Source organism: Solanum lycopersicum, chromosome 7 (genome assembly GCF_036512215.1).
Source record: "Solanum lycopersicum chromosome 7, SLM_r2.1".
Lineage (NCBI taxonomy): Eukaryota > Viridiplantae > Streptophyta > Magnoliopsida > Solanales > Solanaceae > Solanum > Solanum lycopersicum.
In genome coordinates, this window is record NC_090806.1 from 68,273,600 (window position 1) to 68,299,861 (window position 26,262).

The window sequence follows — 26,262 nt, forward strand, 5'->3', positions numbered from 1 at the left end:
AGAAATAACTCCTCTACTCACACAAAGATAGGGATAAAAGGTCTGCATACACCCCACCCTACATGTGGACTATACTGGATTGGATATGTTGTTGTAATCAAAATAGCGTTTAGTAAGTCGCGCAAAGACAAATTCATAAAAACACAAACAATAATGTTATACAACAAAAGAGAATTGAATGAATTCTTTCTTTTTTGATACAAGATTTTATTGAACAATAACCACAACATTCATCACACAGGATTTCACAGCAATAAGGAATGTCAAAACAAGGAAAAAATTCAGTTTTTTCTACCAAAATAAAGAAGCTTTCTGAATCCTTTCGTAACTCTAAGTGAACTTTCTTCAGTTGTCCATTTCCTTCTTCCTTGATTCGTCTCGAAGTTCATTTCATTATTTGGAGGTGGGGTGGAAACTTCATTAGAGAGTATGTCTTGGCATACTGGAGTGTCCAAATGCACGTTCGATACAGAGGAAGTCAGATGACTTATAACTCCAATAGCATTGTCAACTGCTGCTGAGGTTTCAACTTCAGACAGTAGAAACTTAACAGCCTTGTTAGGACTTTGTTTCTTGTCATCTATTGAATGTTCAGCAGAAATCATAGGTGTATCTATCTTCTTCTCGATTAATGATATGCTACGTACCTCCTCCGTGTTCTTAGCATCAACGACTTCACTAGATACTTGTGGACTCAGTTCTGCTCCACGTTCGTTTAACATTGAGTTTACTCCAGTGTTGCTATCTTTTTCCTTCTGAGGAGGTTCAGATGAAGAGTGGCCTTTAGTATCCGAAGGCTTGGACTTACGGGGACCTTGCTTAGTACTCTCTTTTCCAGCTGATTTCTTTGTTGGAGCAATCACTTTGTTCTCCTTTCGACTTGCTTTCCTGCTTGGAGTGGTTTTTGAGTCAGTGGATCGATCCTTAGCTGTCCTTGTAGTTGTAGACGCGAGACGCTCTATAGTGGAACTCTTAAAAACTGTTTTTTGTAATCTATTGGTTGCTTCAGGTTTTGATTTCTCAATTGTTGAAGATGTGGCTGGATTCTTCCTTGATGTTGGTTTGGTTAAACCAGTGGCACCACTTCTTTCTGCGATTCTCTTTTGACGTTGCAATAATGATTGTTCTAATTTCTTTCGACTCTCCTCGTCCTGTTAGTAACGTTGAGAGAGAATTAAATTATCATAATAATAACAATGACAGGTGAAAAGAACAGGAAAAAGTATATATTTAGTACAAGATTGTTCATACCTTGTCAGCTTTGCTCTTCTGAAATGTGGAAGGTGATTTCTTGATTCTTGATGATGTATCAGATTTGGTCCTTCCAAGAGATCCGGTTACGGAAGTTTTAGATTTTGGTTCTTTAATAACTGCCTTTCGCCCAAGGTCCCTACCGATCCTTTTGTTGGTCCCTTCGCCTTTTGTTTGAAGCTTTGTCTCAGCAGAAGCAGGTCTGATATCAGTGTGACTCTTAAGAGTTTCAGACAGGAAGACATCATTTTCGTCATACATTTCAGTATCCCGAGAGGCTGAAACTTGCTCAGCAGCTGAATCTCTTCCAAGAACCATGAAAAGATCATTTGGTTCACATGCATCAGAAGGATCAAGCTTCTCTTCCGCGTGATTAGGCATGCTGTGCTTAACTTGTTCAGCTCCGACGATGTCTGAGACCATGAAAATGTCTGTCTGTTGGTGATAATCAGACACATTATCAACCGAATGGGCTCGAACCACAATGGAATCATCAAACTGGACGCCTTTCTTATCTTTCCCTGTTTTCAAATGATCATCATGAGAGGCTGAAGCATAATCTCCAACAAAGATACTTTGATCTGAGCTTTTTCCTTGATATGTTGATTTATTTAGTAGATTGCCAGCTAACCAATCCTCCTCTTTTTGGCTCTTAAGAACAACATCAGTGTCAATGTTCGACGAGATAGACTGAGGATAGCCCTTTGGTTCCTGAGTTCTATGCGAAAATAACAACTCTTCATCTGTGCTCTCTCTTATAATAACTGGTCCACGCCTCTTCTCTTCCCACATGTTTTGTCGTGGTATTTCATCTCCGTGTCCCATGTTTCTCTCGTTTATAATAAGAGGATCAGTTGAAGGAGTCATTTTCTTTGTCATCAAGTACTCTTCCTGGACATCTTTTGGCCTCGTGTCATCGGTTCTTGAATCTGCATCTTGCATTAGAATGTTCTGGAAGATATCCCAATTCTTACCACTGTTGGTTACTTCATCCTTAGAGGCACCATTTGATATACTCCCACTGTTGTTTCTCTTCTTTCCATCTCGCTTCTTCTTGTTCCGAGACGTTGAGTTATGATGCCTCTCCCATGATCCAACTGCTTCCTCTACCTGCTTTCTGAGGGAACCTGCATCAGTGGATCCATCCTCATCAGATGAACTATCCTCGGTGCTGCTGTGATCACTTTGTTCATTTCTCTTCGAGGCTATATAGTTTATGTTGCGGATAACAACTTTTCTTGATGATTTTTTCCCATGATGCATTTTCTTATCCTCCTCATAATCATCAGAGTCACCGTTAGAGCTTGAATTGTTGCTTTCATTTCTATCCCCGTTTGAATATTTCTTCTTGTTCTTGGAAGGTGGTTTATTCTTCCAATTATAATCTGATTCAGGACCGGGACCTCGACTAGAATCTTCTGGATTCACAGGCCATGGCATTCCAGTATAGTAACTCGGATTGCCCGAAAACATGTACCCTGGATATGGTGGAATTTGTTGAAATGCAGGATTTTGATAGTTTTGCAGGTAAGGTGGCATATTGTTTGGCCACATTGGCTTTGATTTCCCTTCTGTTGAGTGAACTTTGATAGGTGGTGGTAAACCATTTTCTGCAGAATTTAACGAAGTAATGTCATATTCATGGTAAACGCGATTGACAAATATCGTTACGTGAGCTCATTAACAAGAAGTTTCAAGCGAAAAAAGCAAGAGGATTGTCATAGGTACCTTGACTAGTATCCAGACTTCCATGACTCAATGTATCATCATTCTGTTTTCTGATGGAAAGATCAATACTTTGATTATCTTGAGTAACATCAGCAGCAAGCGTGATCCCCGACCTCCCAAAATACGAAAACTCAGAAGGAGAGTAGGCTTGAAGAGCAGCAACTTCATCCATCCAGATCCCATCATCTCTCTTTTTGTTGCACAGCTCCATAAACTTAATGCAGGCTTCTCTGGATCAAAGCAACGTATAATTTCAATAGGTATTCATAATAGTATTATCTACCAATCTTAATTAGTACGAGAAACAAAGAGATTTACACGTTGCAGCAAAACGAGTAGCTAGCTAGCAATCTACCTCATCGCTCCATTTAGCACAAACACAAAGTGAACTACATAGGACCTAGCAAATTAGGTTTCGTAGTCTCTACATAGATGTCACAAATGGCTTCATTCAAGTCATACATACCTTAAACGTAGAGCGCCAAAAGCATTGGAAAAAGATATGAGATCATCCAAATTATCCATATCAAAGCCAGATACCAAAGCGCGAGCATATGCCATTGCTTGCTCTTTCCTTAAAACTGCTTTTCTACTTTCTAGAACGCGTTGAAGACGAATCCTATCCATAGAAACAAGCATTTTAGTCATATAAGATAAGTTATATAAGTAATGATATGAGAAACACAAGAACTTACTTAGGATTTTCTTCTTTTGTAGCATCACCAACACCATTAGATTCACCGTTGGACTTCAGTATCGAATTATCAGTTGTTAATAAGTAGGAAATTCAAGTAAAAACGCGATACAACATAGTTTGATCTACTCTACAAATCGATATACCTTTGAAAAACCAGCAGAGAATTTGGAATCTCCATCAAAAGCTGATGCATTTCCTGAAAACATACACAAACGACATATAAACAAGGTCGGTGTCTCAGATAGTCACTCAACTAATAGTTATCATACGAGAAAGTCACATTTCTTCAACAAAAGAAAAATGACTCTACGAGATAATAACTGACCATTTGAGAAATCAACTCTTCATATACGAATACATCGATCAAACATACCTTCAACGTTGATACTACCATTAGCTTGTTCACTCTCAATCTGCATAATATCTCTTTCTATGCTTACAAATCGCTCGATAATTTCAGGAGTACTAACAAATTTCACAAACCTGATAATATCAACGATGAAAAAAACTACCATATCAAACATCGAAAATCAATCTAACGAACTGCATTTCATCAAATTTAAAGCATGATTACCTCTGTAAAGTTGCTTTAGTGAACCAACAAACATTAGCGATCAAAGGTCGAAGAGTAATTGAATAGCCTCCTTTAGAAATCTGATCTTTAGCGGATTTGAGATGAATGAGAAAAGGTTCAAGCAAACCAGAAGCTAATTTCTCCGATTTTTCTCCAGCAAAGATTACAAGATCGCATCTATGTAAACATACAAATCAAATTTACGCAACATGAATATAATGATTTTGCACTAATAAAACAACAATTCTAACAATAATCAAGCATCGAGCCAATGTACCTTGTTCGTGTTGGAGTAAGCTGAAACAGAGCATAATCCAAACGAATCCTCGAATCCATTATAATGATTTTGCACTAATAAAACAAGAATTCAACAGTAATTTAGTGTTTGTTGAAGAAAATTGAAATATATAGAGACTGAGTTACTAAAACAGAGCATATATCAAATGGGTCCTGGAAAACCATATAATAATATATTTTTTTCAGTACAAACAATATTTCAATGAACAATTTTAGTAAATTAAGACTCCTTTCAAAAGTAAAAAAAAAAAATACTAGTTTTTTTTGTTGAAGAAACTGAAAAATGGAGTGAATTAGCAAAAAATGGGGTCACTAAATTCAATGCCGACAAATTCATAAAATTTTAGAATAATGAATCTATGAATTTATGTAAAAACATCTTATAGTATATAGTATATACTGGATATGGTGTTTTGCGAGTTTTTCGTATAATACAATGGCGAAATTAAAATTTTTTATTCAGAATAACTATTTTGATATTGATATTTGTGTTAATAAGTCTATATTATCAAATAGTATGAGCATTTTTTAACAAAACTATGACCACAAATAATTCAGTACCAAATTATTAACGAAAGGTATTTCATGTATGTTTGATGATATTTTTTTTATCGTTTTAACAAAAATATCAATTTTAAATTAAAATTACTGAATTTTGTCGATTTCGAGTACGATGATGGGGCAGGGGTTGGGTGAGGGGTCGTTTCAAAAGTTTATAATTCTTATAGTTGAAGACAGCAACAATGGCGGGCTCCTCTTCCTTCTTTTCTATTTTGTAATTCAATTTGTCTGATATTTTTTTTTTCTTCTAAAAATTGATTTTTTCTTTGCTTTACTGTTACTCACAAAGTGTAATAATAAAACTCACAAGGGTGAAGTCCCACTATATCTGCTGTGTAACCGAATTTACCAGACTTTTACACTACCTGTCGTTATGACTAGGTTCGAGTTTAAATTTGAATTTGGAAATAAAAAAAATTATGATATAGAATATTTGTCTTCTTAATAATGCATAATTGAATTAAATTTGAACGAGTCAAGTTAATCAATGGTTAATGCCAAAAAGAAACAATTCAACTTATTTAGGGAAATATTCCAAGTAAACCAAAATATTCTATTAATAATGACACTACTACTTTTTTTCTTTTTCTCTACCCCTATATATATATATACTATAACAAATTGTAATTCAAAGGGTAATATTCAAATAAATAAGTCTTATTTTGAAGAAATTGAATATTCAAACGTCCAAAATTTGACTTAAAAAGGTCAAAAGAGTAAACTTTAAACTTATCAATGGTGTAATTTGCTAAATTTTTTTTTGTGTGTGTGTTGTGTGTGGGGGTGGGGGGTGGGGGGGGTGGGGGAATATATATATATATATATATATATATATATATATATATATATATATATATATATATATATATATAAACTTTGATGTGATAAATCAATGATGTAATACATAAATCGAATGATGATTCGTCTAATAATTTTCTTTAAAATGATAAATTGTGTATATAAAAAATAATATAGTAATTAATATAAGTCAAATATTTTATTTATATTTATATAAATATATACTAAAAACAAGAGATAAGCATGAGATTTATGGAAGCAAACATCACACCTTTAAATCAAAATTGAAAAGATGTAACAACACAAATATCATATCATGAAGGTGGATTAAGAAAAACAAAAAAGAGTTTTGAACTAGAAAAGTACCTACCCCTTTATTTAATTAGCTGGATTAATTAGGACAGCCTTCTTAATGATGATATTGACCTAATGTCTTTGTAATTGCATCAAAATTTCAACATTGCTTGATTAGTTTTACTTTTTTTAACCCAAAATTGATTTTGATTTGCAAACAACCACCACTTCTACTAACTTCTAAGATAAAAAATTTATCCTTAGCCCTTGCATGTCAACTAAATTTTATGAATAAAATATGCAAGTAACAATTTGACTTATTGGTGGATGATGTATGCGATAAAAATCACGGACAATATAATAATAGTAGCATATTCAGTGAGATGTAAGTATCGAAGGGTGAGTCTCAGCAGTCTCTTCATAGGTAATTTCTATTTTTATTCGTGTGTTTGGTAAATAGAATAGTTATCAGATAAATAATTGAAGCACACTCAACTTACTCGACCATTAATATTAATGTTGAAAAAATAAGTTAGAAACATACATAAGCGGATTCATAATACTTCATTCGAATGAACAGATACCTAATGACTATTGCGTTAAAAAAATCACATATCAAAAATTTCTAACAAAAATGATTCTATACTCCGCTATAAGATTTAATTTATAGATCAAGACTTACAATAATCTTGTAATTTACATTTACCTACATTAAAAGGCAAGACAAAAGGGACTCCATGTGATTAAAACGTTACGCCCTATATATACATGCCTTGGATCTGTTACAATATTTATTACTATTTTTTTAGTGCATATTATAATCTATTTATCTTTAGATGAATCAATATTTACATTATCTTAATATTTTTTATTTAATTTGTTGCTATCATAAATCAGTTAGCAAGTTACTATTACTAATTTGATGCAATTTTAAGTAAGCATATTCTATTACCTTCTTATGGCATCATATGACAATTAGTTTCATATTCAGGTTAACAATGATCTAATCATCATCATTAATTAAAGTCTCAATATTATTTTTTTCAAAAATTAATATCAGATATTCTTTCGAGATCGGGTTAAAGTTGCGCATAGAAATTACTCTGAATATGTTATTGTTATATTATTTTGACATTCTTGTATATTTACCACTATTAATACTAATTAGTACTAGTTAGGTTGTGAGTTATATTTCAATTATACAGATATAATTTTGTGAAAATAAATTGTTTGTTAGGTTAGCAATTCACATCATAGTACTGTGGATCAACAGTAGTAATATTATATAGAGCTAAAATAGATTAATACATGGAGGACTTGGTAGGTGATACTACTCTACCAGATAATGTGGCACGAGTTTAAATGTGATGATTTTTTATAATAATTTTAAACTATAGATAATTATCAGTTCAACTATATATAGCTAAAAAACAATTCAGCCAAACAAGCCAGTACTTCTAAAGTTAAAAGTTAAATATAATTGGGAAATTAGCAAACATGAAGTCAATGAATCATGGAACTAGAATCACGTGAACTATGGTAGGATGATTGAGATTTTTTCACTCTATTAAATGTTTTGAATTCGATCCCCTAAAAATGAAAAGAAAAATCCCTTTTAAGTGTTGCCCTAGAAATAAAATATAAAATGTGCAAAAAGAAATATCGAACACCAAATTAAAATCGATTAAAAAAATATCAAATGTGGCTGCTGGGATTCGAGCCCAGGTCTCCACGGCCACAACGTGGAATTCTCACCACTAAACTACAGCCACTTGATGTTCAAACTTTCTTAAAGATTTAATATTAAATAAAGTTTTATATTTTCAACTAAAGTTAACCAAAAAATAGAAAAAAACTTAGAATGGGATGAATTATATATTTATCTGGTTGGTTTTCTATGATAAATATATTGTACAGTGTGACTAAATTTAATTTTTTTAAAAAAAATTCTACATTTCGAAACCTCTAATTAATAATGAAGGAGTAATTATTATTCCACCGTTCTACAACCTTATTGGTTACAGGTTATATCTCGAAGGTATAGCTTCTCTATAAGCTAGTGGTTAATATTGTCATCAATTTAGAAAAGATAGTTAATAAGTACAACAACATATTTAAAATAATTCTATAAGTAGTGGCGTAGCCACATAGTGGTAAGGGTGTTTAATTGAACATCTTTTGTCGGAAGAAAATAACATATATACAAGTCAAATGATATTTAAAATATTTGAATAATATATTTTGAACATTTTTAACATAACAAACTGCTATTTTTTGACACTATTTATGAAATTCCTGGCTCCACTACTGTCTTATAAGTAAGGCTTGAAAAGAGTGAATTGTACGCAAATTTTATCTTTATCTTTATGAGATACGTAGAGAGACTATAAAAGATCTTTAATAAGTAATTATTTATGTACTAATTTCACAAATCTAAGTATAAAAATATTAAAACATGCATTATCCAATATATATTAATATCCCATCTACTGGGGCATAAGTCCCAACAAATTTTTCTCATCCCATGGGCGTTTAGAGCTTTAATCACTCTATAATTAATCTTTTAAGACAAGTCTCTAGTAAGAATTGACTATCCATAAACAATGCAAAATGAACTAAAACAAAACGTGTATTTCACTATTTTGACTATTAACTAATGCATTATTAATCATCAAAATTAGAGCTAAATTTGGGACTAATTAACTTTTTGGTAATGGTATATACGGTCAATAACTAATTTGTGGTGATATTTAATCAACATTAATTCAAATTATTCATATTGATTCAGTTTTTTTTTTTAAAGTTTCCTATGAAAGCCTTAATTAATTTCGGATAGTAGCGGAGTCATGATTTTCACGAAGGGTGTCTAAGTGCTAAAGTCAATCTGTTCTTCTTAAAAGTGAAAAAAAAAATTGTTAGTAGTGAAATCCGAACACACAAACACTTTAAATTTTTGTATTTTTACTTTTTCAAGGCGCCTGAAACCACTAGATTACATCATATTGTTGTGTAAAAGATATCCAAAATATATTATTTAATCACTTAATTTATTATTTTACTTATATATACGATATAATATTCTGACATTCTTAGGATGTCCGACACAAGTGTGGCTACGCCAATCGCCACTAAGTGACGCTCCCAACATTAATTATAAATAAAGCAATTTCACGACTATACCATAACCGACATTTGTCATATTGTTTAAACATTATAGTCATAAGAGTCTACCAAACGTTTTTGAAGGTTCCAAAGAACTTCCTTGTATTTGGAAAAAAAATACAAGACAAGGAATTAAGAAGTGAGAAGAGGTCAAAATATTCAAACATATGAAATTCCTTTGTTTTTTATTGTCACCTGTCAAATCACACGGTTATACCCTAAGTAAAATTCAATCTTCTTCAACATTAGAAATTCTCCTCTCACTTTCAAACAAATACAACGACTTTTTTTTAAATCGATATTCGCGATTTCAATAACGAAGAATTTATTCCTTTCATCATTAATTCATAAGGGTCATTTCATTTATGGACAACGTTATTTCAGAATTATAGTCTTGAACAAAACGATCCCTTAAATGAAGTTCAAGTTCAATTTTTAGTCAACATTTCCTTCCTTAAAATTTCACCTTTCTTATTTTATTCTCACCTTATATCCTATATTCATTTTTATAGCTCTAAATAATTCAGATTCGTATGGCTAATCAAGAACCGCCAAAAAGGAAAATACTCTAGCAGAATTTTGATTTTAGAATAACACTCATCAAAACATCTGACTAAAAATTACACCAAATATTCGTCCCATCATAATTCTTCGTAATATAAAAAAACTACGAGCGCTCATGTATTATTATTATTACTACTAGTAAACTCCAAACATATTCCATGTTCACATGTATAACTTTCTCTAAACGAAAAAACGAAAAAAAAATCAACTCATTTGTTGAAATACAACCACCTATATAAATACCACAAGGAAACACAAATTTAGCAAAAACACATTCCAACATTAAAAAAAATTAAAAAAAAAATGCAACGTTCATCACTAGTTTTTAACTTATTACAACGCCAATTAGTCCATCAAAGGCAAAGGATTAGCAAAAGCCGAATGATTAACAAAGTGATTAGATCACAATTACCATGTGATGTTTTCATTAATCATAGAGGTAATGACACAAAGAGAACAATAGTTTCATTATTATATGATCATTTGACACGTTTAAGGATTAATTCATTTTTAGACAACAAAAACATGAAGCCAGGTGACAAATTATTTGACAAAATTGATAGTGCAATTGATGAATGCAAAATTGGCGTTGCTGTATTTTCACCACGTTATTGTGATTCATATTTTTGTTTACATGAATTGGCTTTATTTGTTGAATCAAAAAAGAAATTGATTCCTATTTTTTGCGATGTGAAACCCTCTGAGCTTCGTGTTAGTAAGAGTAATAATATTCAACTCGAATCGAAACAAATCGAAAGGTTTAATTTTGCACTTGAAGAGGCTAAACACACCGTTGGACTTGATTTCGACTCTAATAAAGGGTACGTATCGTTTTTAATATGTTATAGCAGATTATTTACTTTATACTTTAGATTATTTGATTTTACTTATTATTGATTTAACTTTTTAATGAACCTAGCTTTAGTACAAGCTATGAGCATTTAAATATATGTATTAAATTATCACATTGTATATTTCTAATCACTTGCATTGAATTCAATAATATGGCTTATAAAATGTGTTTTTTTTTCCATAAATAATACAATCATAAGTTTTATAGTGTTATAGAGAAATCTTTTTGAATTATACATTGTATACTGATATTATCTAATATATAAAATTATATATTCAAAACTACGTACTCTTAAATGTATATATGTTAAAATACTCTTTCTTAATTATCTTGTTGTTGGATTTATCGACTTAATTAATTACAAAGTGTAATTAACTATGGTTTCTTTCGTTAATTTTTGACAATTTAATGTTGTTTGTAGGAACTGGTCTGATGTGGTGACAAAAGCAACTGATGTTGTCATTGAAAGCTTGATTGAAATTGAAGAAGCTCAGATAATCAAAAATCCCAAGAAATTAATTATACCATAATTAAAAATGGTATCATTTTTTTTATTTATTATTTTAAAAAGGAAAGCTAATTAACATGAAATTGTTGTTTTGAATAAGTTGTCAGTTTTTGTATGGTTTTGCTAAAATGTTTTAGTGAACTATTCATGTTGTTTTTTATAGTATACAATTAACAAGCAGATATTTTTTTTATTATTGTAAATGTCCAAAGTTCATCCAATAAAATTTATTTAATGTTATTTTTTAAATAAAAATCCACAAATAGAAAAGTATTTTTTTTTGTGTGTGAGTGTATGTGTTATTTATTTAAGAGATGTATGTATAGACAATTATTTTTGTAAATATAACTTAATACATTACATGCGTATTTTCTAAATACCATGTATATTAATTCATTCAAAAATTTAATATTAACATGCGCAATTCTTCAAAAGTTAAGTGTAAAATAATTCTGAATAAACCGAAAATTTAGCATATATTGCCAAAAAAAATAAAATAAAAAAATTAAACTCCTTATATTGATTTCTCTGCTTGTATATCATTGGTGAGAAAATTGTGATACCAATGGGCCGAAAGTTTTGGGCTTCGATCCAACGTAAATGGATCAACATAATAAAGCCCAAATTTAATTGTGTAACCAAAATTCCATTCAAAATTATCCATTAAACTCCATATGAAATAGCCACGCACATCAGCACCATTCCTGTTCCAACATAAATTCATAATTTCATGAATCGTGGTTGTTGCAAATTCGCTTTCGCTAAAAAAAAAAAAAAACTTACATATGAATACGAATATTTAACGATAGAAATACCTGATTGATCGAGCCAAAGATGCAAGGTATGCTTTGTGAAATTTAATTCGATTAATGTCTTTGTCCAAGTCATTATCATTTGAACCATACCCTGAATATATAATTTTTATTACACACTTTTAATTAAGTAAAAATCCATGATAACGTGTGAAAAATTCTAAAAGTATAAGGAGATTAATAATTACCATTTTCAGTCACAAATATAGGCATGTTATTGTATCTCTTCTTAATATAATCAATAATATCCTCCATGCCTTGTGGAACCACATACAATCCAGGCAATCCCATCTGAAAGAAAAATAAATTTATTTATCATTATCATATAACACTATATTATACATAAAAAGATAATTCAGTACATCAATATTCCACTATGTAAGTTACACAACTCACAAGCATTAGTAATAAAGTCAGAGCCCACCAATAGCCACAAGAAGGAAGTAATGCCTAAATTACCCTAGAGCTAGAGTATTGAAAGGGGATTCGTCTGTCGTTAAAAAATTACACTATATACAAAATTATATAGTAAGACATAATTACTCTTATTCAAGTTTGATTATTGTAATGATGGAAATGAGTTTTGTATCAAATGAAAGTACATTTCTCATCATCTCATCAAAAAAGGGGATAATATTACGATTTCACGACCCTATAAATCATACGAAGATAAAATTATCGATAGTATGAATAATGTCTTACCGGATCTCCTATGAATTCACCATCTTTATTCTGTCCAGAAGTGAGCAAAAACCCTACAATTGCATGATTTTCACCATGGCTACACGTAGGATTATTCTCATGCATGCACGTACAATTTGAATGAAGACAATCCTTGACAAACAATGTTGAATAATGATTAATTCCTATAAAATCAATGCTCTTTTTTATGAGTAATTTTTCTTCAAAGCTAAATCTTGGTAATTTCTTCCCATGATAATGTCGCATTTCTATTGGATAATCTCCATGTACTAGAGGATCAAGAAGCCTGTTCATTTAAAAAAAATATCGTATTATCATCAGGACGATAAAATTAGCTCATTTCCGTTTAAGTAATTTTGACCCGTTGATTTATTTACTTAGATCATATGAACCCGTTTAAATTCAATTCAACACGTCTATTTTTGACGCTCTTAATTATTATTTGATTTTATGTTTTGAAAAAATATTTTATCTACATTCGATGTATGTGTCAAATCAAGTAAATATATCATTTCTATACACATTTTTACCACTTAATTATTACTAATTAATGTATATATTAATTTTGTATAATGTAAGCTTTTTTTGATAATGTAAATCTCATGATATACGTCTTTTATACACATTTTTACCACTTACGTACTAATTAACGTAAATATTATCATAACTTGGTATGGTGTGTACGTATATTTGGTGTTATACATACGTACCAAGCCACATGAAACGTCAAAGCTCTAGTTGCTGCCTTCTTGTCAACTTCATCATCTGTCATTGGCTTATACATATACGCGCTCGCAACCATTCCTATCATTCCACGTTGTTCCACCTGCTCGATCGTTAGTGATTATATCATTCTTTTTTAAAACAAAGTAGACGCGAATACTTACTTGAAATTGGTCACGATAAATTTTGACAGCCTTGGCATGGGCCAAAATTGAGTTGTGGACAACAAGTAAAGGCTCAATATCTGAATTACCATAACCACATTTTCCAAATGGAGGAGAACAATGGGAAGGTGGAAATATTCCCTTCATATAGGCTAATTCTGAAAATAAATTGGGCTCATTTATAGTAGCCCAATACTTCACTCTATCCCCAAAATTCTTAAAACATGTTGATGCAAAGTGCACAAATTCTTCCCTACAAAAAAACTCAAAATTATATCTAACGTCAATTGAATTCACTGTTTACTTTCTTAACCAATATACATAGATATATATCATGTATACATGATTATACATATGGGATACATAGAGGTGGAATTAGGATTAGGAGTTTGAGGGTCATCAATTTCATAGTACCATTGAGCAGTCAGTCAATTTTGTTAGGATTCGTAAGTAAATATACATAATTTTTCAGTACAACTATAGGATCTACGAAAAAGTTATTGAATTACCCACGAACCTCCACCTAGCTCCGCCTCTGATGATACATATATTATATTCTTGCTGACTATTTTTTAATAAATAAAACTTACTGCATGAAAGGACTAAGCCATGCCCCATATCTTTCCTCAAGTTCTTGAGGATAGTCATTGTGATGAATTGTCACAAATGGTGTTATTCCTGCAATATATATTTTAACCTACTAATATTACTTTATAGTAATCTTGAATTATGGTAAACCCTAAATTAAGAAATGTGTTATGTATATTATTAATATATAAAAATTCACCTTTGAGTAAGAGATTATCAATGATATTATTGTAAAACTTCATTCCAGCAGGATTCATGGGTCCGGAGCTCCCATCTGTTTAGAAAATATACACAATTTAAGAATATATTATGATTCCGAGTATCATCCATTATAGAAAGACATTTTTTTTATAAATATCTGAAAGTACCTTATTTTAAATTATTCTTACCTCTCGAGCTAACTTTAATTTCTTAATACAAACAATGTTATAAGAAAAAGAAACATACTACGTAGAACTCTACTCCAAGAAATGGAAAATCGATAGGCATTTACTCCAAGAGACTCCATTATGTCAATGTCTTCCTGCCCATAACAATTAATTAATTATTTAAAACAAATTTATTAAAAGTCGTTGTTTTAATTAAATTTATATATATATGACATAATTAATTTTACTATTACCAGGTAACGATGATAATGATCATCAGCTATATCTCCATTTCCTCCATTTTTTATGCTACCTAAACCAAAAAAATAAATAAAAGAATAGATGCATTATTATCAGATTATATAAAAGGGATATATTAGAGAACTTTTTTTAAAAAAATTGGGTACATGTATATAATAATAATGTTAGAAAGATACCATTTGTATGAGAATATACATCCCAATTGCTTAGACTTTTTCCATCTTCAATATATCCTCCTTCAATCTAACACAAATTAAATGTCCATCATATGCATTTTAAACGAAGATCGTCAGTTCTCTCTATAACAATCATGTTTCACGTAGAATCATTTCAAATCTTTTATTTTCTTAATAATATCATTTCTCTAAAGCACACAAGAAATATCTGAACAGACGATAATTTTTATAAAAAAAATTGACTTTATATACACGGCAAGAGAAACATACTTAGAATTTTTTAACGACGGATCGATAAATTCTATCACCAAACAACAAAAATTAAAGGTGAAAGATGTATGAAGTACTTGATATGCAGAAGTTGAAGTTCCAAATAGAAAACCATCTGGAAATTCTGATTTCTTCACTTCTTCTTCAAAGCAATTTTCTCCTAATTGGCAATTAATTATACTATTTGAATAAACATGTTGCAATATTAAGAGGTGAAAAATAAAATAGAAGATTTTCATTTTTTTTGTCATAGTTTAAGATAGAGCCTAAGTTGTATTTATAGGATTAGTAATAAAATGATTAATTAATTACTAGCAGTAGTTGAAAGGAATATTGAATTATTGGAGGTTTATATATCTTAATTATTTTGACATATTTTCTGAATAAAATATATCCTCAACTGAGTTGTACACTTTTATACATTGAAAATATTTTTATTAATAAAAAAGATTTACAAGTTTGATGCACCTTTCCTAATTAGTTGCTATGTGTTTTTCCATATTATTATTTTTCTATTGTTATGATTTCATATATTTGAATTGAAGATTTTTTCTAAATAAATTTTCTACTTTTATATTATAGTGATAAAGTTTGTATGTATTTTACTTTTTTTAAATTCGACTTATATAGTATTTTATTAAATGTATTATTATTGTTATTGTATAATTCATTATAATTACTTCTTTATTAGTTGTTATATGGTCTTCAGATTGTTTTATCTTTTATATCTATTATAATTTTTGCTATAATCCAACCAAAAAACTTTTAGAAATAACCTTTTTCTCCTTTATTGAGTATGTTAGCTATACCCTTTATTAAATTTCTTTTATGTTATAACTAGTTTAATTAGGCTTGAAAATAGAAAAAAAATGAAAGTAAAATTAATGTAATTTTTAGTTTTAAACAAGTGATAGACAATTTTTGTGTTACTGAAATTATGCATATACATAAAGTTAAATTATTTTTAAATATAAAAATTAACATCTTTTTTTTAAAAGTTCAAAAATATAAGTGGTTGAGAATATTAACGTGTAAAACACCTTTTTTTACTTTGAAATATAAAATTTACCTCTTTATTTTAAAGATAAACAACGTTAATCTCGTATTTTTAATCTTTAATCTCTTAATATATCAGATTATGTTTAGATAAGAACAATATTAAAAGAAGAAAAAAAGTAATTAGAGGGACACTAGTGGTTGACCCAGCTGGTAAGTTAAAATTAAAAATCTTAAAAGTTGCCATCAAGAGACAAGAATCAATAATTAGTAGATTTTCTCCAACAAACCAATTAAAGCAAACGATAATTTAGTTATTAGTTTCTCTTTCTAATAAAAATTGAGAATAAAAAACTAATCCCCTAGTGTCAAAATAGTTTCCTCAAATTATTTCCTTTATTTATAATTATCTGTTGTGATTTTTAAATAAGTATCTCAAATTATTTATCAGTTTAGGATAATAGTAATTGTTCTTGGATGAAGTAGTAATTAATTAACAAAATCCTTCCTAATCAATATATTTGTTAAACAATTAGAGATAGGCTATTAGCCCATATTATAGTTGTAGCCCACCACTTTAAACTTGATTTATAAGCGTATATTCGTATTTTAATTTAGAAAATATCCCAACTAGAATCATAAAAATCCAATAATATTGAATGATTAGCATCTGAATAATTAAGATTTAATTCTTAAAAACAAACACACTTAATGAGGTAAATCTGAATGATTAAGATTCAAACCCCATTAAGTGCAGACAAATGAGGCCTAACATAATGTAATATTGTTTTGTCGATATTTATGATAATATTTTTAAATTGTAATTTAATTTAATAATTATAAAAAAAATAATTTTTTAAAAAATGGACTGGCCCGGCAAGCCTGTAGCCCACATACTTGTGGGCTGGGCCGACCATTTTCTGGCCCATACACAAAATGGGCTAGCCCGGCCTGACCCGTTAAATGTCCCTGTATGGGTTAGCCCGGATGGGGTGGGCTAGCCCATATTGACAGCTCTAATAATAATGATTTAAAAAAGAACGATACGAATGTCTTTTTAATAAATAAAAGAAAAAGTTTGTGTACAAGAAGTTAAAAAAAAATAAAATTGTGTTTTAGAAAATGGAAAACAAAACATTCTGTTTTAGAAAATGGACCCCACCAGTCGTTCAAGAAGAAAAGTTGTGCATGGCCATTGCCTACGTGACTTTACCAACTTTCAGGGGCACATTTTATTTTGAAAAAAAAGGACAAATTTTCAGTTTTTTAATGGGGTCCACCGTGTACACCACACCAGCTTGAAATTTTTTGTTTTATAAAATGAAACCGACCGCCATACCTTTCTTTTCACATCACAGCCTGAAAAAAAATCAGTATTACTCATGTCTAATCCTACTTCCTCTCCCGACGACAAATCAATATGAATAATTTGAATTGAAGTTGATTAATATCATGACAAATTAGCTAAAAAGTTTATTAGTCCCAAATTTGGCTGTAATGTTTGAAACACAAATATTTTGGTAAACAATTTTGCATGTATTATTTCTATGAAATAACAATTTTTAAATAGGGAAAATACGGTGAATTTATGTACTGTGTGTGTAATGCATTTAGTTAATAGTGAAATACACGTTTGTTTTAGTTCATTTTGCATTACAAATACAACTAGCTAGCTGTGCAGTGCTTTTTGCTGCTGGACAGTACACATTCGTCATCTTCTGCCTATTTTGATGTTGTTGTATTAGGTTTAGGAGAAGAATTGAGAACAGGTAACAAATCATTTAGGTAAACAAAAAATACTATATATTTATATATTTGTACTTAAACACGTTTAAAACGATTAAATAAAGGGATAAGAATGTGCTATAAAAGAAGCCCATTTATTTCCTTTCTTTTCCCTTAAAACAACTTAATTATGTCTACTACGATCACTTTCCATTCAGACCATCTTCTGCCTCCCGGTTCCAGCTTCGGTTCCGGCTCCGATGGAAACAATACTTCCTCCTTCAGCCCTTCAGCTTCTCTTCCTCCTCCTCAACCGTCGATCCAAACCCCACTCCCCCCTCCCCAATAATACCCCCTCCAAAAAAATAATTTTGCTTTTTAAAAATATTTTCAACTTCAAATTTTTATTTTTAAACTCCAAAAAATATTTTCAACTTCAAAAAATATTTTCAACTTCAATTTCATAAATTATTTTCTACTCTAGTAAAAATAAAAGATGTCTCTCAATAACATTTTTCATTCATAAATCAAACATTAAAAATTATTTCCAGAAAATATTTTCTACTAACCAACCAAACATGAGAAAATAAGTCCAAAATCTACTTGTTGTCCAGAAAAACATTTTCCTTCATACCAAACACACCCTTGATGTCTGCTATGTAGACGATGAGACCCATTAATAAAAAGAATAGTTGAATTTTGCTTACATTAAATAAATGAAAAGAATAAACTAATTCTTTCTAACCAACTAATTTTATTTTTTAAAAACATTATTTGATCTTTAGTTTTTAAATTGCTCGTTATGGCCGATCACATAAGCTAGGTTCACGTGATCAAATGTTAAGTCCTTCTCGTAATTCATCACTATCTATTACGATATAAGAATATATTTTTCTAAACAAATAGTATAATATGTAACCAATAATAAATTAGTTAAGGATTTTTTCTTGTATACAATTATTATCTTCATAATTTTATAAAAATAATATTTAAAAAAAATAAACTATTTACGCTAAGAATATAAGAAATTTGATTGCATACTAGCTATAATTAGCATGACAAATTAACATTTTTTTAAAAAATAAATATAATAATTAGAGCCGTCAATATGGGCTAGGCCGCCTAGCCTAACCCGAAATTTAATAGGGCTGGGCTAAGATTTTTGAAGCCCAAGAAAAGAGTTTTTTAGCCCGGTCTGAATAAGCCTTCTCATTTGGGGGCTTGAGAAATATTGATAGGACTGGCCCGTGGGCCAATAAAAATTAATTTAAAAATATAACATAATATTAAAATTTAAAAATAAAGAGAGTCCAAAATCAAAATAATTAGATTAATATTTCTATTTAGATATTTATACTTTTAGTTGAAAAAAAAATTTAAAAAATATTAAGAAAAATGCACAAGTACCCCTAGACTATGACCAAAATTTCAAAGACACATCTTAACTAAACGAAGGTTCTATTACCCCTGAACTTTTTTTTTTGTAATTTTATACACCTTTTGTCTTATGTGGCGCTCTATGTTACTCCACGCAATTGAGGCGCATCAGAGATATTTGGATGCCACGTAAGCCAAAGAGGTACACAAAATTACAAAAAAATAAGTTCAGGGGGTAATACGACCTTAGTAAGGTATGTCTTTGGGATTTTGGTCATAGTCTAAGGGGTACTTGTGCATTTTCCCTAAATATTATAAAGATTATTATATTTGTGAATTTGATTAACAAGTAATGACAAGACCTCATTTGTTTCCATTAAGATTAAGACGTTTGAATTTGAATACACATTTAAATATTAAGATGTGCATTTAGATCTAGATGTGTAAATCTGAATAAACATCTGAATATTAAAACATTGTCTCTGAATCTAAACAATAAATTATTGGACAGTTTGTTTTCAATATCTAAATGCACATATGAAATTAAACGTTATATCAATAAAATATTATAAAAACCTTGTTAGTAAAATAGTTTTTTTTCATATAAAATAATATTTTGTACATTTTTACCGTAACAAAGTAATATGATTATCTTTTAAGAACTCAACATCAAGTTACATCATTAATATGATTTTTTTTTGCACTCAAATACTTTGAGAATCTAATATAATTCAATTTAAAATAGTTTACATAGAGTAGTAAATATACAGTTTAGGAAAATATTTTATTTTATTTTATTTTATATTATTATAGAAATTTTTTATTGCTATCGATCAAATAACTAATACTTTCTTATTTTTAAAATTGTGCTAAATATTATATCATTAGAGTGCTTATCAATTCAAATATATTGATTAATTTAGAAAGTAAAAGTTGTATATAAAGTTAATATGAATAAAGGAAATCATAACGACAAGCATGTAATTAATATTAATTAAATGAGAAAATAATTTTTATGAGTTGTCGTGATTTAGTTGAATTAAGATAGGAGTTTTATTTTTTAGTCTTAATAGTGTTAAGGGTGTGTTACAGATCTGATTCATTTAGATATATTCAGACCATTAATAGACTTATAAGAAAATAAAACAAACGAACATTATGAATTGAATCTGAATAATTAAGATCAATTCTTAAAAACAAACACACTTAATGAGGCAAATCCGAATGATTAAGATTCAAACCCCATTAAGTGCAAACAAATGAGGCCTAACATAATGTAATATTTTTTTGTCGATATTTATGATAATATTTTTAAATTATAATTTAATTTAATAATTATAAAAAAATATAATTTTTTAAAAAATGGGCTGGCCCGGCAAGCCTGTAGCCCACGTACTTGTGGGTTGGGCCGATCATTTTATGGCCCACACAAAAAATGGGCTAGCCCGGCCTGACCCGTTAAATGTCCCAGTATGAGTTAGCCCGGATGGGGTGAGCTAGCCTATATTGACAGCTCTAATAATAATGATTTAAAAAATAACGATACGAATGTCTTTTTAATAAATAAAAGAAGAAGTTTGTGTACAAGAAGTTAAAAAAAAAACACAGAAATTGTGTTTTAGAAAATGGAAAACAAAACATTCTGTTTTAGAAAATGGACCCCATCGCGCACATTTTATTTTGAAAAAAAAAAGGACAAATTTTCAGTTTTTTAATGGGGCCCATCGTGTACACCACACCAGCTTGAAATTTTTTGGTCTATAAAATGGAAACTGACCGCCATACCTTTCTTTATCACATCACAGCTTGAAAAAAAAATCAGTGTTATACATGTCTAATCGTACTCCCTCTACCGACGACATGATCACTTCAGGCGACATTATCCCTGCCGGCGAAACTAATCACCCTCCCCTTCCTACTTCAAGTCCCTCTTCCGGCGAGACTTCTCATCCTTCCACTTCCTGCGACATTATCCTTGTCGGTGAGACTAATCGCCCTCCCATTCCCCTTCCTCTTCCCACTTCAACTCTCTCTTTTGGTGAGTCTACTCGCCCTCCCACTTCCGGCGACATTATCCCTGCCGTCGATACTAATCGCCCTCCCATTCCCGTTTCTCCTTTCCGGCGAAACCACATTGAAACCCTCCGACCGTTGCTAGAATGGACAAAGTTGTATTCAGCTGTCCTCTTTGCAGGATGATTTTTTGCTGCTAATAATGGTTGTAAAGGAGGAATTGACTGTCAAATTCTCAAGGCTGAGGACGTTACTTTTGATGCCACTCTGTTCACAGAGAAATTTGGTGATCTTCTCAACACAGTATACCATCGGAAAATGAATTTGTTCACATTTCATTTTCGTTTACTATATTGTAAAAATGGGAATAATGTTCACAAATGAGAGTGAGAGAGTCTCTAAACAAGAGATTGAGATGGCCGAAGGTTTTATTGAAAAAACATGCGACAAGTTGAGTCATGCTTGCGAGACGATTGGAGAAGAAATTAGTTCAATCGATTGCAGTCGGGTTAGCGGTGGCGGTGGCAGTGGTGATGGGGGTGGAGTTGCCTTTAGAGGTTCTCCTTTTTTATGTTTGGTTGCAATGACGGTTTATACTTGGCAACGATGGTGTCAATAGTGTTAAGGGTGTGTAATGACGGTTTTTTAGTCTGAATAGTGATAAGGGTGTGTAATGGATCTGATTTTCAGATATATCCAGACTCATTAAGAGGCTTATAAAAAATTAAAACAAATGAACTTAATCTGAATAATAAAGATTCCGTTCTTAAAAACAAATAAATGAGCAAATCTGAATGATTAAGATTCAAAAACAAATAAGGCCTAACATAATGTAATATTTTTTTGTCAATATTTATGATATAATTTTTAAATTATAATTTATAATTTAATTTAATAATTATAAAAAAATATAATTTTTTAAAAAGTGGGCTGACCGGCAAGCCTGTAGCCCACGTACTTATGGGCTGGGCCGACCAATTTTTGGCACACATAAAAAATGGGCTAGCCTGGCCTGACCCGTAAAATATTAAAACCTGTATTGGTTAGCCCGGATGGGGTGGGCTAGACCATATTGACAGCTCTGCTTTATATACATGTGGCTAAGAATATTCTAGAGTAATCAAAATATACAATAACTACTAACTATGCAGTAATCTCTAACTAATTAACTGACATATGAACAAACTAACTACTGTAATTAAGCTAGATAATTAACTCTCAATATCCTTTCTTAAGTTGGAGGTGATGATTGCACACCGATTCAAAAAACTGCAACATGTTTAATACCAGTAAGAGATTTAGTGAAAATGTTCGCCAGTAGTTCATTTGTGGTCACATGTTGAATAGAAATGAGCTCCTCCTGCAGCTTATTACGCACAAAATGACAATCAATTTCAACGTATTTAGTTCTCTCATGAAAGACAAGATTTGGAGCTATGTGTATAGAACCTTGATGTAACGACCTGTTTAGTCGTTTTGAGCAGCAGATTTTATTTCTGGAAAAACTGGCTGAGACGACGGAACCCACGACAGACCGTCATGGGCACGACGGACCGTCATGGGCACGACGGACCGTCATGGGCACGACGGACCGTCGAGGGTGTCTCGTTCCATAATACTTAGAATTTTGTAAATTGGTTACTGAAATCGACTCTCTGAACTTCGTAATGGAATGGCAGGACGGACCGTCGTGGGTACGACGGACCGTCACAGACCCTTTAATGGAATGGAGTCTCTGAACTCTGTGACGGAGCAGCAGGACGGACCTTCGCAGGCACGACGGCCCGTCACAGGCTGCGTAATCCCAGGCTCGGTCGGATTTCTGTTAAGTAATTTAAGGGGCGTTTTGGACTATTCCTGCTTTAATTATAGTGAGTTAATGTTAATAAGTCTAATTACTTGGGGGCTAAAAGAGTTAACCTTAAGTTAATTATTGGGTTAATTCATCATTCTTTTATACTTAATTATATGCTAATTAGGATAAAAGAAAGAGGGTTTGAATAAGAAAAAGAAAAGAACAGAAAGAGAGAGAGGGGATCGAACGAGAAAGAGGAGAAACGAGAAAACGAAAAAGGCTTGGGAAATTGCTTGCTTGATCAAAATTCTTCGGTGGAGGTAGGTTATGGTTTTTACACTATTCGTAGTAAACTCTTAATAGCGAATGATATGTATTGGGTAGTGTTGTAAACCCTTCTATATGCTTAATTGTGTGTTTGCATGTTGTGATTATATAATTGTGATGAAATAAGCATGATGAAGCTATTGAATCTTAAATCTTGAAAAAGAAACCCTAATCTACTTTGTTAATGATGATGCCTTAGTGTAAAAGAAGGCTTGATGAACGAAAGTAGTGAGATTAGGGGATCGGGTGCCACGTTCCAGTACCAGGATAGTATATGAGTATCGGAGTGTCACGTTCCGACACCAGGATAGAATATGGATCGGGTGCCACGTTCCGGTACCAGGATAGTATATGAGGATCAGAGTGTCACGTTCCGACACCAGGATAGAATATAGATCGGGTGCCACGTTCCGGTACCAGGATAGAATGAGGATCGGAGTGTCACGTTCCGACACCAGGATAGTATATGGATCGGGTGCCACGTTCCGGTACCAGGATAGTATATGAGGATCGGAGCGTCACGTTCCGACACCAGGATAGTATATGAGGAGCGGAGTGTCACGTACCGACACGAGAGGAATAAAGATAATAAATCTTGAAAGATGTTAATATACTCAATCTAATGAACCTAATTCCCAAATGAGTATGATGAGGAGGCATGAGTCCTCGTTGATGAGCTTGGTGTTATGACCAAGGGTTATGGTAATTGTAAATGCCGCATGTTGAGTATTGTAGTTGATTTTATGATGTTATCTGATATATACTGTTTTCTATTTTGAGTTGGCCGATGATACCTACTCAGTACTTGTGTTTGTACTGATCCCCTACTTTTATGTTTTCTTCTTTGTTATTTGTGGAGTGCAACAAACGTGCCATCGTCTTCAACTCAACCGCAACTCTAGCCAATCTTCATTACTCCGGATATCAGGGTGAGCTAATGCTTCTAGCTTGGACTGGATCTTCCTCTTCATGTCTTGATGCCTTGAACTTCTGGCATGGACTAGCTTTTACTTATTTTAAATTCTTAGAATACTCTTAGTTTAGTAATTTAATCATAGATGTTCTTGTGATGATGACTTCCAGATTTTGGGGATAATAATAGTTGTTGAGTTTTTAGAAGTTATTGAATTGGTTTTTATTAATGAATTTAAGTCTTCCGCATTACTTTCTGTTGATATTATATTGAAATGTTAAGGTTTAGATTGGTTGGTTCGCTCACATAGGAGGGTAAGTGTGGGTGCCAGTCACGGCCCGATTTGGGTCGTGACACTTGTCTGTTACATTACACAACAATTGGAGAAGAATGAGGTATGGTTAACTCAGTAATTAACCTATGCAGCCAAACCAATTGACCTACCACTTTCCTAGGTACTCCGTAATCAGCCTCTGCAGATGACAAAGATATTGTTTCTTGCTTCTTAGACTTTCAACTAATAGGGCTATTTCCAAGCAAAACCAAACATCCACTTATAGATTTTTTGGAATCTGGACATGTGGTCTGAATCACATTATGCTTTCAAATTTAAAAATCATATTTATATGTTTAGTTTGTATAATTGGGCTCCATAACAAACTTTATATTTGCACTGGATATATATATATATATTTCGCTATACATATACAAAAGAAACAATTGTATAATACGTGTTTGTATAAATCGAAAAAGATGAAAGAAAACTAGATAACGAGAATATGTATTTGTATATACAATTTTTCTAGACGAATAGTACAATATGTAACAAATAATAAATTAATTAAGAAATAAAAAAAATGAATCAAAATAGTTTTTAATCAATTAATAAACATTATATTTTCCTTAAATATATTTAATACCTTGATTTTCTCTTTAAAAATATTTGATTGTTACCGTCTCCTAATTAATAGTATTAATCTGCTATTTTAGTTCTTCTTTTATTTTCTATTTGTTAAAAGAAATTTGGTTTTCGTTTTTATTTCTTCTTAACAACTAGGGGAAATTCATATCACACATAATTGCAAATAGACAGAGCTCTATAGATGGGAAAAAAAGGCTAAATCTTTAAAAACGGAAAATTGTATATAATGATAAATTAATAAATTAAATTAAATGTTATAATCACACTTTGATTTAATTGTATTCTGTAGCAAACTGTTTGTCAGTCATCTCTCCCTCATACTCTCACTCGCTCCCTCTTGCTTTTATACAAACACAAATATATAAAATGCGTATGTGTTTGTGTAAAGCGAGATAAATATATATATATATATATATATATATATATATATATATATATATATTCGTTACCCTCTCCCAGATTTTGCTCGCTACTCTCCCAGATCTTCCTCGCATCTATCGCTTATACAAACAAAAACGAAATGTATAAATTGTGTTTATGTTCGTATAAAGCAAGAGTAAATTGTATATACATATACAAATACATATATCTTCGTCCTATACACTTATAATTATACAATACAAATATTCATCTGCCCAATTTTCTTTTGTCTTTCTCTCTTGTGGTTTTATACATACACAAATTTTACAATTGATTTATATATAACTGTTTTCTTTTGTATATGTATAGCGCAATATACAATTAGTTTATTTGTATATGTATAACGAATTATACACTCTCTCTCTCTCTCTCTCTCTATATATATATATATATATATATATATATATATATATATATATATTG

The 26,262-nt window shown here is 31.0% G+C and overlaps 3 protein-coding genes and 1 non-coding gene across 5 annotated transcripts; 1 reads left to right on the forward strand and 3 right to left on the reverse strand.

Moving 5' to 3' along the window:
• Positions 1 to 132: 132 nt before the first annotated feature.
• On the reverse strand, positions 133 to 5,127 carry LOC101248895 (COP1-interacting protein 7). 2 transcript variants are annotated; one of them, XM_069287162.1, is made up of 10 exons: positions 5,109 to 5,127; positions 4,528 to 4,601; positions 4,251 to 4,427; positions 4,050 to 4,159; positions 3,820 to 3,872; positions 3,675 to 3,727; positions 3,446 to 3,598; positions 2,980 to 3,209; positions 1,252 to 2,861; positions 133 to 1,151 (listed from the first exon to the last, which is right to left on the reverse strand). In XM_069287162.1, exons 2-10 carry the CDS (start codon positions 4,584 to 4,586, stop codon positions 282 to 284), a joined length of 3,315 nt encoding a protein of 1,104 aa, XP_069143263.1. In that variant the 5' UTR covers positions 4,587 to 4,601; positions 5,109 to 5,127; the 3' UTR covers positions 133 to 281. The 2 variants fall into 2 exon arrangements, with proteins under 2 accessions (XP_069143263.1, XP_019070534.2); XM_019214989.3 differs by lacking the exon at positions 5,109 to 5,127 and adding an exon at positions 4,948 to 5,006.
• Positions 5,128 to 7,900: 2,773 nt separating this feature from the next.
• TRNAH-GUG (transfer RNA histidin (anticodon GUG)) lies at positions 7,901 to 7,972 on the reverse strand. The gene has a single exon. It is a non-coding gene; the product is annotated as a tRNA-His (tRNA).
• A 2,150-nt stretch (positions 7,973 to 10,122) lies between these two features.
• Positions 10,123 to 11,422, forward strand: LOC101246158 (probable 2' cyclic ADP-D-ribose synthase BdTIR). The gene is made up of 2 exons (XM_004244317.3): positions 10,123 to 10,747; positions 11,201 to 11,422. Exons 1-2 carry the CDS (start codon positions 10,230 to 10,232, stop codon positions 11,307 to 11,309), a joined length of 627 nt encoding a protein of 208 aa, XP_004244365.3. The 5' UTR covers positions 10,123 to 10,229; the 3' UTR covers positions 11,310 to 11,422.
• A 233-nt stretch (positions 11,423 to 11,655) lies between these two features.
• LOC101245862 (beta-glucosidase 18-like) lies at positions 11,656 to 15,596 on the reverse strand. The gene is made up of 12 exons (XM_010326138.4): positions 15,429 to 15,596; positions 15,082 to 15,148; positions 14,899 to 14,957; positions 14,724 to 14,799; positions 14,476 to 14,550; positions 14,279 to 14,366; positions 13,689 to 13,941; positions 13,512 to 13,627; positions 12,802 to 13,087; positions 12,288 to 12,390; positions 12,103 to 12,193; positions 11,656 to 11,991 (listed from the first exon to the last, which is right to left on the reverse strand). The coding sequence occupies exons 1-12, from the start codon at positions 15,588 to 15,590 to the stop codon at positions 11,802 to 11,804; spliced, it is 1,566 nt and encodes a 521-aa protein (XP_010324440.4). The 5' UTR covers positions 15,591 to 15,596; the 3' UTR covers positions 11,656 to 11,801.
• Positions 15,597 to 26,262: the final 10,666 nt, after the last annotated feature.

Excerpts from the sequence above, each read along its gene's own strand:
- LOC101245862 (XM_010326138.4), bottom strand. The coding sequence starts at position 15,590 with ATGAAAATCTTCTATTTTATTTTTCACCTCTTAATATTGCAACATGTT. Across the intron at positions 15,149-15,428 it reads CTTCAACTTCTGCATATCAA|ATTGAAGGAGGATATATTGA; the intron begins GTACTTCATACA and ends AATTTGTGTTAG. Across the intron at positions 13,942-14,278 it reads TGGCTTAGTCCTTTCATGCA|GGAAGAATTTGTGCACTTTG; the intron begins GTAAGTTTTATT and ends GTTTTTTTGTAG.
- LOC101248895 (XM_069287162.1), bottom strand. The coding sequence starts at position 4,586 with ATGGATTCGAGGATTCGTTTGGATTATGCTCTGTTTCAGCTTACTCCA. Across the intron at positions 3,210-3,445 it reads TTTGGCGCTCTACGTTTAAG|AGAAGCCTGCATTAAGTTTA; the intron begins GTATGTATGACT and ends GCTTTGATCCAG. Across the intron at positions 1,152-1,251 it reads AGAAGAGCAAAGCTGACAAG|GACGAGGAGAGTCGAAAGAA; the intron begins GTATGAACAATC and ends CGTTACTAACAG.
- LOC101246158 (XM_004244317.3), top strand. The coding sequence starts at position 10,230 with ATGCAACGTTCATCACTAGTTTTTAACTTATTACAACGCCAATTAGTC. Across the intron at positions 10,748-11,200 it reads GATTTCGACTCTAATAAAGG|GAACTGGTCTGATGTGGTGA; the intron begins GTACGTATCGTT and ends TGTTGTTTGTAG.